Raw genomic sequence first — 11,314 nt, 5'->3', positions numbered from 1 at the left:
TTGCACGATTAATCTGCATTTTTAAGGGTTCATGGTTTCATTTAATGAACATAGAGTATCCCCCTGCCCAACAAACTGGTAATTCAGCCTTCAATTATGCAGAATTCAGCAAGTCTTAGACATGTAATCCATCAGTATTCGATTTAAAAACAGAAAATTCCTTAATCCATTTGCCCTTGTTTGAACTGGGTTTGATAACTTAGTTATGACTATCTTCTTCACTTTGTGGCACACATCACACAGTTATTCTTGGAGAGATACAGTCACTGACGCAACCATGAACCACTAATTACAAGCTGCTGACATTCTGCTTGTCTGTGCAGCTTTGAAGTTCTAAGTCTGTTTTTCTTCCCTATGTGCTTGCTCAGTTTCCTTCTCTTTCCCTCATTGCTCTCCTCTCCCCCCCTCCCCCGCCATCATTCCCCCTTTCCTTCTTTCTGGGATTCGCTCTAGAACTACCTGGAGAAAGCAGTAAGAGTGACTGGCTTCTCCAGCCTGCTTTCTTTCCATCTGCTCCCTACTCTCCACACACACAGATCTACAGTTTGGAAGTACAGTAACAAGATCCCCATCCAGCCCCGCCCGCAGGAATGCATCAACAGCTGGCCAAACATAATCCAACACACAGAGCTGCCTTTGTAGAAATAGTAACAAACAGTGGAAGGGCCAGACAGGCGTCCCAGAAGAGCTCCCCATGACAACTGGGAAAGTGCCTCATCCCCAGATTTGAGCTGACTCTACCAAGCTGGGGTGAGAGCACCCCAGCTCACTCATCTGAATCCAAAACAAGCCCCAGGTGCCTCCACCAACCTCACCAGAGGCTGTTCCAAGGGCACCCGCCTCTCCATACAGCAAGGCAGACGCACTAAGTATGACCATGCTCTGCCACATGGCACATGCCCTTGGAAATGCAACACCACGATCCCAAATCTCATGACGGCATCCGCATCTGTATCTAACCATCTACCTGCGAGTTGGTAGGACCACCTATCTTCCTTAGAAAAGGATTTTCTTTTTTTAATTAAAGACTGATCCTAGAATTCTGAAACACATGAATATTAGACTGCATTCATCTCCACTGAACATGTAGCATCTGAAGCCTGTGGTAGCCAGCTGGTCTCAAAGTCATCTGGGATACATATATTTTGATTAAATTGATCAGATTTCTATTTACAGGATAGACTTTTTCACCATGCTGAATACAGCTGTGTTTACAGGCATTTGTAGACGAAGAAGAAAACAAAACCCTACAATCAGTCCCAGGGAAGCGCAGAGCACTCAGAACTTCAAGGAGTTAAAGCTGAGGAGGGCTGCTTTCACAGTAACAGGAAAATTCTGCAGGCAGCTGCTTTGGCCATGCTTTCTAGCTCGTCAGGAAATGGGTGTTCAGCTGAAGCTGAGAATACAAGCTGCAATCAAGCCCGATCCAGCAAAGTGACAGACTTCCTGTGTAAAATGGTCAGAAACCTCTCCTTTTCTCCTGTCTCTACATGCATGCACATGCATTGAAATCCATGCTGCAAGGCTGCTCTTTTCTCCGGGGACACTGTACAGTCACCTAGCCCATCAGTTTCTTCCTTGACAGCACCGGGGACATCCAGACTACAATTTACAGCTCCTCCATCCATGTACTGGGTTATAAATTATGCCATCCTCCCTAGAATGAGAATGCAGAGCGAGCGGCAGAAAAACACAACGGCACTCGGCATCTCCTTTTTCTTCTCAGGCGCTCCCTCCTCTGCCTCTCTCCAACTCTGCCTCGTTGTTGTCAGGCAGGCAAACACATCAGATACCTGGTTTATCCATCTTCAGCTCCACTCTCAGGTAAAATGCCACCACATCTCGGCACGGGTTGTCCCCCCAGACTCATCCCCGGGAGCAGCCCGAGCTGGGTGTGCGTGGTGGGGGCTGAGGCTGCGCTTGCCTGGCAGAGGACCGGTGGGCATCGGATGGGTAGTGCTCCTCCTAACTTCCCCTTCCCCGGTCCTTGGCGCTGTCTATCCACCCCACCCCGGGTCTTCTGCTGCGTCACCCTGTCCTCCAGTCCCCTCGTCCGGCTGCGAGGGGACCCTGGCCAGAGCTCCACCGGCAGGTCCTCCTCCCGCACTGCGTAGACCAACGATTCCAGGTTGGGGTGCACCATGGCGAAGTGGAGGCCAGGAGACAGCAGGCGCAGCGCAGGTAACCAGGGGAAGCTTGGTGTGCCCACTGCGATGCAGCCCTGGAGCTGTGAGGAAAGATGGTCTGGTCTGGCTTCAGAATGAGAGAAGAAGGAAAAAAAAAAAAAAAACCAAAACGGGAAAGAAACACAAAACAGCGCAGCTCGGCGCCTGCGGGGGTAGAAAAAAAAAAAAAAACAGACACAAATCGTAAAAAAAAAAAAAAAGCAAGAGTTAAAATCAAATTTCCAAAAAAAAGAAAAAAAAAAACCATAGATCAGAGGACTTCATGCGACTTTTATTTCTGACGTTTCTGGGTTTATTGGCCTCCCCGCCCCCTCCAAAATCTCTTCTGCCCCTGAAAGATACTGCCCATGAGTTGCCGAGTCACAAAGGCTTTTGCTCCAAAGTGCTGCAGACCCAGCGTCACATGAGAAGCCACATGACAACTGGAGTCGGCTGCTGATGTGGTCAACTATGTTGCCGAGGCAGGGGGAGCAGGAGGGAGACAAACATTAAGCGAGACATGCTGCCAGGAAGAAATTTCCTTAAAAGAACAATGAGGAAAAGGCATCTCTGAAGAAATGCCTGGGAATGCCCATAGACTTTTACACATGCACACTTACTAAAGAGACCATGGGTGCTTGGAGACATTTTTGAGGATGCTGTACCGCAGACACTAGCTGGATGGCAGCAATATTATTTCTAGTTTGTATTAGCCAAAGCTGATTCCACTTAAGTGGATTCCTGAAAAGCACACACCATGTCTTCATAGCATGATCAGGCTTGGAAAACCAATTCTATTATCTCTCCCTGCAATCTGTATCTGAACCTGCATTCTGAATAATTTATTTTTAGACTAATACGATGCTTGCCAAGACCGCTCCCTTTCTTCGGCGAGTGGCGCAGGCAGTATTCACCCAAGTGGGAGAAGCTCGTCCCGTTGTAGGGAGAAGAGACAAGATGGTTTTCATCATTTTCAAAAAATGCAATTTCTTATTTAAAGGCATACAAACACATAATAAAGTTCTGCAAATAAGCATTAAAAACAAGCAAAATGTTTCTGCTTCGTTGAATTGACATGTCCCTTATTTGCAGTCTGGCATCTCATGCTGGCAAATGGTGGTGATATTTTTCTAACACTGCTCAGTGGCTGCACTAGAGCACATGGATACTGCTACTTCTCAGCAGGGCGTGATCAAACAACTGCTTTCTGGAGCACTTCTCTGCAGAGGGACTGCATTGCCAGGTATGTTTTACTAGTTTCATTAAGGCTTGTAGGAGAGAGACGGCCTCGGGGCCTTGGAGATTTCGTCACTCATCCTGGAATCAAGTGAACTGCCTCGTTGGGACATCCTGCCCACGATGTGAGAGGTATGTTTCTTTAGAAAATTAGATCATGCCAGCTAACTAGAACCAGAGAATCATTAAACAGGTGGCGAAAACTGTCTGCAACTTGTCTTATTCAACTGCAGACATCAAGGTAAGTGGCCATGAATTCATTCAAGATGCACTGATCAGCCCCCAGGATTGTCCTAGATGCTGGGGATCCACTGGGGAGCAAGAGGGCATGGTCTCTGTCATCTTGAAGCTCACAGTCTAGTAACTGCATGACCTTTTTCCCTTGGAAGATCTTTTTTTCTCTCCTTCTCTCAATTTGAATACTCCAAAGCTATCCAACAAAGAAACCCAGTAGTCACTTTTTCACTCTTTCCTGGCCAACATCACGTATGAACTCCCAAGTTCCACAGATTCTTTCCTTACAAACTACCTTTGAATATAAGATTTCCTCTCCATGGCTCTGGAGTCCATGCTCCTGCACTCATGCCCTCACACTCAACCATCTTCTCTCTGGTCTCCCTCTTTTTGTTCCAGTCCATTGGGCAACCTGCCTCTAGACAAATCCTACTAAACCATCATGCTGTCAATGTCCAGAACCCCTGTTCCTGTGGTCTGGACGGTCCTCTGTCCAAAACCAAGGATGGCTCCTTATTTCTCAGCAGGCAGCTGCCACCAGTAAAGACACTGGTCTGATTGTACATTACCTATTTGTAAATTATCTGACTGGCTGCTATCTATTTAAGTAGAGTGGTCTATTCCTGATCCTCAGAACACATCATCCACTGAATCAGGAAAAATATAATTCTGGCATACTTTTGGTAATAACCATGCATGAAGACCATAAGAAAAACAAAAGACACATAAGGCACTACCCCTGCCCTCAAAGAACCTATAATCTACAGAATCTGGGCTACTTTTCTATTAGCACTAACCATTTACTATCTTGAATTGCTATCTCTTCAAGTTTTATTTCCTATAAAATAATAAATAGGTCTAACTCTGCCCACTCAAGGAATGTTGCATAAATAACAGCAGAAGGGCTGAAAAGGCGAAGACTACTTCTACCTAAATGTCGGGAAACATCCCCAAAGAACCCTGAGATTTGCAGTGAGCTATGAAATGTCTGGCCAGGGGAGGGGAGAGGGGTTTGGGTCATAACAGTAACGTCAGAAGCCAAACACTAGCTCTTAATATGTGCCAGGGGCTCTTCTAAGCATTTCACACACAAACATACTTCATCCTAACAATCCTGTGAGGGACTTACTGCTTTAATAAGCTCTTTTCAATGACATAGGACAGAGGCACAGAGGAGAGGTTAAGTAAGCTGCCCAAGATTGTGCAGCGAGCAATTGGTAAAGCACTTCTGGCCCCGAGCACATCTTCTGGACCACTAGGCTGGACTGCCTCCAATTTGGAAAATAGTGGGAGGGAAACCAGAAAGGTGAGAACACGCAACCGTGCCTGCAGGTGCATGAAGGGATCAATTTGGTTCAAGGAGGGTGATAGTTCTGTACAAGTGAGACTGAGACCGAGGAGAGCCATGTTCTAAGGCTAGGGCGTTTACCAGCCTAAGCCATGGGAACAATCAAACTGTAGGAGAATGAGGCTGAAATAGAGGGAGGAGGAAAACCAGGTTTCAGAAGAGGAATAAAGAGGCTCCCTTCAACAGCCTGACCATAAGGGCATGGTGCCTGAACTCTGGTGGTGGCAGAAGAAAACCTGAGATGGATTCTGGAGGCTCTACAAAGAAAGAAACAACATTACTAAGGTATTCTTGGGGGACGGGGAAAAGGATGATAGCAAAGTTGACTGCACGTCTTGTTAAGCCTGGAAAAATAAAGCAAGCAGTTACTTGAGCTTAGGAGGTGTGTCATTAATCTGTTTTCCCAGTAGCAAGCACAACACTTTACAAATCTTTTTAAAATGGTGAGTGACTAAATGAAAGTAATGGAGGAAGAAATGGGAAAATTAAAAGTGCTGCCACATAGAAGGAATAACTCTACAGATAATTTAGTATTTCATAGGATATCCAAGAAGAAAGGTCCATCGTGAAATTTTAGACAGAGAAATAGAACTCATCCTTCCTTTCCACCTTTGGCCCAGATTTTCAACGATACCTGTGTTCACCCACCACACACCTCAGACACTCCTCTGCAGGCTAATTTGGATCAGGAGGTGCTTGTCCTGACCCATTCCAGCCACGTCACCCTTTGCCCATCTCCTGCAGACCCCCACCTTCTCCAGGTCCAGCCCCTAATTCAAACACTGCACTTACCAAGGCAGTAAAATCAGCATGCTTACGTACTTTACCATTCTTTTATTTTTCTGATATGAGGCAAAGCAGGCAAACCACACGAGTTTATCAGCCTTTGCATACAATTTTAGCTAACCAGAATACTAAATTAACGAATGTACCTCATTTTGTAGGCAGTTAATGAAGGTTAATGTGACATACTGCCTCTGGCTCTGCAAGGAAAAAGGGGTGTTATTGCCTCATATTATAGCTGGGGAAAAAAAGTGTTAATAATCTTTCTCATCAGCAGTAAAGAACTGGGCTTTTAATACCCAGATATATTTTAGTAAAAGGCTAGTATATCATCTCTAAGTGGAGTTCAAGAGTGACGTTAGATAACTAGGGCATTTCAAGAGCCTGCTTACACTAGAGACTGAGGGAAAAAAGAAAAAAAGAAAAAAAAAAATTCAGTCAAAGCCGAATGTATTCCTCCATTCTTGAAAGAAAAAAGAAAAAAAAATGTGAATTATGTCAGGGATATTTTTATATTGCTTTCAATCAATTCTAGTAATTAATCTTTAAATATTAAGATGGAAACTTGGATCTGGCGAGTGACTTTGAGTAAATGGGTACTGTGTGAACAAGGTCATCGTTTTATTCCAGGACACTCACACAAACGTGTCAGGTGGACCTTCTAACATGAGATGGTGTATTAAGCATGATGGGAGAAGAGTAAAATGAATGAGGCACTGTCTAGGCCCCTCAAGAGCTTTGCTACTCTTTCCCAGGAAGTCACTTTGCCCCTTTGACAAAGGGGGCCTAGTGCTTTTGGTAAGAGTCAAGAATAGCAGAGATTAGTTTAAAGAAAGAAAAAAAAAAAAAGGATATGGCTTCCTGAAAGAAGTCAACCCAACTAGGCCACTTTGAGGTCTTACCATAAAGGAAACAGGTTGGATGGCATGAATACTCAACGTGTGTGACTCTTAAACCTGTTCAGTGGAGAACGCTACGCCTTGTTTTTGCAACCCTGGGTAATATTAATGACAGTGGCGAGAGTGTAGAGAAAGGAAGGATGTAGAGGCTTATACAGTAGGTTACTAGAGTACTTAAAACTGCATACCTTGTTTTCTAATGTTCCCAAAATGGATACTGAATTAAGATTAGCTCTTCACAAGCAAAATGATAAAGTGACTAACTGCTGGCCCCTGGCAGAGCCCTGGTTTCCCCTCTTTCTGTTACCCGGTATTACTACCCTGATCCATTTCACGGGGGCCAAATGGCAACTTGAAGGTGGAAGGACTGTGTTTGTTCACCTGTGAGTGCTTTGCCCTTAGACTCTGCAGAGCACTGTCAGGAAGTCAGTTTTTCCATGCTCTTTACAGTAAACAAAGACAGTGTGGCTGGGCTCCAAATGTTACAGAAGGTCAGGGACCAAACTGCCTCAAAGACAAAGACCGCTTCCAGAAATTGAAACACAGAATAGATGTGAGCGCCATCAACATTCCAAACTGTGCTCCTGTCCAGTGTTTGGTTCAAACAATGTGACACATACCCAGCATCGAAGCATAATAGAAACAGAATCATAAAACCCCAGGTGCTGGAAAGCACCTTAAAGGTCATCTGGTCCAACTGCAGATCTGAATTGTGAATGCGGCCCTTTAAAATATCTCTTCCATGCAACCGTCCAGGCTCAGAGGGAACACCTCCAGTGACTGAAAATGCACTGCCCGGGGAGGGAGACAGGACATTTCATCTTTCGAAGCCTTGACCCAAAAAGGTCAGGCTCACCGGAGCTTCTATTCATTGGCCCTCAATTGAGAGATTTGGGAGCCCAAGTCTAGTGTGCTTTTCACATGATGATCCTTCAAATATTAGAGGGAACCTATCATCAACCACTCAGATGGTTTTCCTCTAGATGAAATATTTGAGTTTCTTTAGCCGCTACTCTGACATCTACTCCATTCAATATCCTCTTTTCCAGCCTACGAATACATTCCAGTGTATCAGTAACCCAGTGAATGATGTGTCACATGCAACACAACACAAGGTCCCACAGTGTGGCCACACAGAGTAAACAGAACTGTCACCTGCCTCCTTCTAAAAGACCAGATTTCAGACAAGGTGACGTAATCTGCCTCTGCTTTCCTAGTGGGCACATCACAATGCGGACTCACTGGGCTCACCTGTGCCCGTTCATACTAAATCACTGGATAGTGACTTTATGCAATTCTCTGACAGTTTTTCTTTCATGTTTGGTTGACATACACGATCAGATTCTATGGCGTTAAAAACATAAATAAAAAGGAAAGGAGAAGTAGTAAACAATCCTTGCAGGAAACATAAATGGGTTTGTAAATACACATACTGTCTCTTCCATGGGAAGAAACAATCCCCATGAGGGCACAAGTTCTTAGAAGGTGGCAAGGAGTACACCTCCTGTTTTCCCTGTGTCACAATCACACTGCAGAAAATGAAATACCTCCCACTATGTAAGACAGCCCGGACCAGAAGGGAGACGTCTGGACTGGAAGTCAATAGCTCTGGGTTCTGCTAACCATTTGGCCGCTAACTATCTCTGCATCTGCTATATGATCATAGGTAAGCCATTCATCTTTTTCCAAACCTTCGTTTGCAAAGTGACAACCTCAACAATAAATGCACCCTGAGCTGCCCAGCGTTTCAACAGTTTACGTGAAATTTTAATTAAATTTCTAAAAACCCATTCTTTAATACAATGGTGTAAATAAAATATTAAGCCTTGGCTAAAATTCCCTAAAGACCTTCATTGAAATTAGGTTAAGTTTTACATTAAATCGTCTCAAAACAAGTGAACGGCACATTCACAAATCAAAGAGCTCATGTGTCTAGAGTTGTTTTTAAAAGAAGATGCCAATTAGATAAATTAGGTGAGTCCAACTAGGGGTCCTGGAATCTTTACCCTTGGATAAAATAAGTTTTGAATAGGTGAACCAATTACTGAGATTCTTGGGGTAAGGAATGAAATAAATGTCATAATGTGGTATCATCACTTTCCCATAATCCAAATGTCTTCTGAAAATGTCTTTAATTAACTATCCAGAGAGAACCTTTAGGTTGAAAAGACCTCGTTTCCTTCACATTTTTTAACTAGCACCATGACAACAGAGTTGCTTGATGTCCATCAGCAGTTCACATGATGGGAACACTATCACATTCTCAGTGATAAGGGAAGGAGTGACGGCATACAGTCATTACAGGACACCAGCTCATTTTGAGATCCTGCGTTAAAATAAAATTCACTCCACAATGAGATGCTAAGAAGCACCCAACCCTCGTAACATTAACCCTAACAGAGCACAGTCATTAATCTTTTGACTCCATATACTATTAAACTGTGCAGTTTTCCTCTTAGATCAAAAAACTAAAAATGAAAATTGGAAAGATTTAAAATCCAAGCCCAGTTTTGGGCTTATCTTTTTGGTGATGTCCCTTCACCATTCTGGGCTCAGTATCATCCTCTGAAAAGCCAGGAGTTCTGTGAATGTCTGTGTGTGTATGTCAGAGCTTTTTCCCCCCTTTTTAAGGTCTTCCGTCCTCCACATGTAAACTCTCCCAGCTGTCTATGACCTTGGACATCCCCACGTTATACTGTCTCATACACTGCCTCATCCTCAGAAGCCTCACGGCAGAGCCCCAGGTCCAATAATACTGTCTCAGTTTCCAATAACCACCTGTGAGTCAGACAGAGTTCTCCAGCTAAGATCCTGGGCTCAGGTAACAAGTGTCGCCCGGCACACCAGAGAGCCTGATGAGAAGCCAAGACTACGCCATGCCGTGTATTCCATACACAGGCAGCACTGAAGAGAGAGACGGATGCTCTTCCATATTTGCAAAGAACAGCTAGGCAGTAAATTTTTACATCATTAAGTGTCTAATGGTACTTGATGTGAAAAGTTGTAAACATTAGTGTATTGTCACCCATATTATAGAGACTCTAAAATCCAATTAGCACAAATGACCACATCTCCATTCAAGTCATGAGGCAGACTTTGTAGTGGCAACTTTAAAAATAATTAAAATGACAATGTTTAGGATGCCAGAGGCATACAGATGTATCATTCGCTGCTATCTCAAGCAACAGGATTAGGCATACACCTGAAACTTGCAGTCAGGCTGAGCATCTCTTAGGAGCATGGTGCTCCTGCATGTGAGACCCTTTTCTGCAGGTCTCCCAAGATTGTAACTATAGTATCATGGTGTCCATAGGAATATAAAGACATGGAAGGAGATAAGAGAGCCAGAATCAGAAAGACCAGATGTTTATTTTTTTCCCTCCATTTGTCTGAATGCATGGTTTATATAAGGTCAGAAACTCAGACTTTCTTAAAAATTTCTCGAGGTTTGTCACATATAGCTTTTTTAAATGAACTGTGGCTCAATGATGAACTTTCTCTTCATGAAAATAATTCAGCTTATGTTAAACATTGGTTTTTGATACTCTTCCTTTCAAGTACACAGACACACACATTTTGTGTACAGATGGTATTATGTCTATATATTTTAGTAATATAAATTTAGGTAATTTATGTAATTTCACAAGTACATGAAATTACACAAATATACAGAAGAGACTGTCAACCTAGATTATTCATTTAAATGTAATAAAGTTGGCTCTAACTTTTGATATTCTATATTCAGAAGGCAAATATGTGTCATTCCTGAGGATATTCAAGAGAATATTCTTTTTCAAAAATCTGAAGAAAAATTTTAGGTAATTTTAAAGTGTTTATACAGCAACATAAGTATAGTACCTCTTCACATGAGTACTCTGAAAGGACAAACTTCTTTGTGTGAATATACTAAAAAGATAAAGACGATCTTATCACTTTGAAGTTACTGAGGCTGTAACAAACCATACATATCATCAGTAAGATTATCTGATGTAGTAAATGTTGTGAGACATCGAGAAAAGAATACTTGTAATAATACCGAACACTTAATTATTACTTAATACAGGCTAGGCGGTGTCTTGAGCACTCCATATTTAATCGTCACAAGGAAACCCATGAGTTAGACACTATTTTTATCTTCATTTTACAGATGAGGAAACTGTAGCAACTGAGATGTGAAGTCACTTGACCAAGGCCACACAGCACACAGGTAGAGGAGCCAGGCTGCGAGCTCAGGCAGTCAAGCTGCGGAGTTCTCACACTAGAGTTCACCACTCCGCCTGACGTATCTCCATCCTTCTTCCCCTCTCCCTCCAGACCCCAAGGGCGATCTTAGGCTGGTCTTGCTCTTGGGTCTGCCCAGCTCTTCACATTATTATGAAAACAACAGACAGCAAAATTCAAGGAAGAAAATAAAACATTTCTGTGGACGTGTTTACCTAGTGACAAATAACCAATGACACCCCAGAGTTAAGGGAAATTAAAGCAGGGCACAAAAGTGGACAGGTTTGCTCATAATACCACAGAGATAGTGACTAGAAAAGCATGTGAATGTATAACTCAACACAGGGCGGGGAGTGGTGGGGAGCTAAGACGTGGCTGGGAATAGTAGAGAGCCAGGCAAGAAGAGGAAGATAAACCCAATTAAAGAA

General features: G+C 43.3%; 1 protein-coding gene across 1 annotated transcript; it reads left to right on the top strand.

The window, feature by feature from the left end:
* The first annotated feature begins 1,123 nt into the window (after positions 1-1,123).
* Positions 1,124-2,386, top strand: LOC116658224. Its single transcript, XM_032462577.1, has one exon. It carries the CDS (start codon positions 1,627-1,629, stop codon positions 2,371-2,373), a length of 747 nt encoding a protein of 248 aa, XP_032318468.1. The 5' UTR covers positions 1,124-1,626; the 3' UTR covers positions 2,374-2,386.
* Positions 2,387-11,314: the final 8,928 nt, after the last annotated feature.

The sequence above is a fragment of the Camelus ferus genome, chromosome 20 (assembly GCF_009834535.1).
Source record: "Camelus ferus isolate YT-003-E chromosome 20, BCGSAC_Cfer_1.0, whole genome shotgun sequence".
In the NCBI taxonomy this organism is placed as follows: Eukaryota; Metazoa; Chordata; class Mammalia; order Artiodactyla; family Camelidae; genus Camelus; species Camelus ferus.
This window is presented reverse-complemented; position numbering and strand designations above follow the sequence as displayed.

Bases quoted from the DNA above. Each gene is read 5' to 3' on its own strand.
- LOC116658224 (XM_032462577.1), top strand. From the start codon at position 1,627: ATGTACTGGGTTATAAATTATGCCATCCTCCCTAGAATGAGAATGCAG.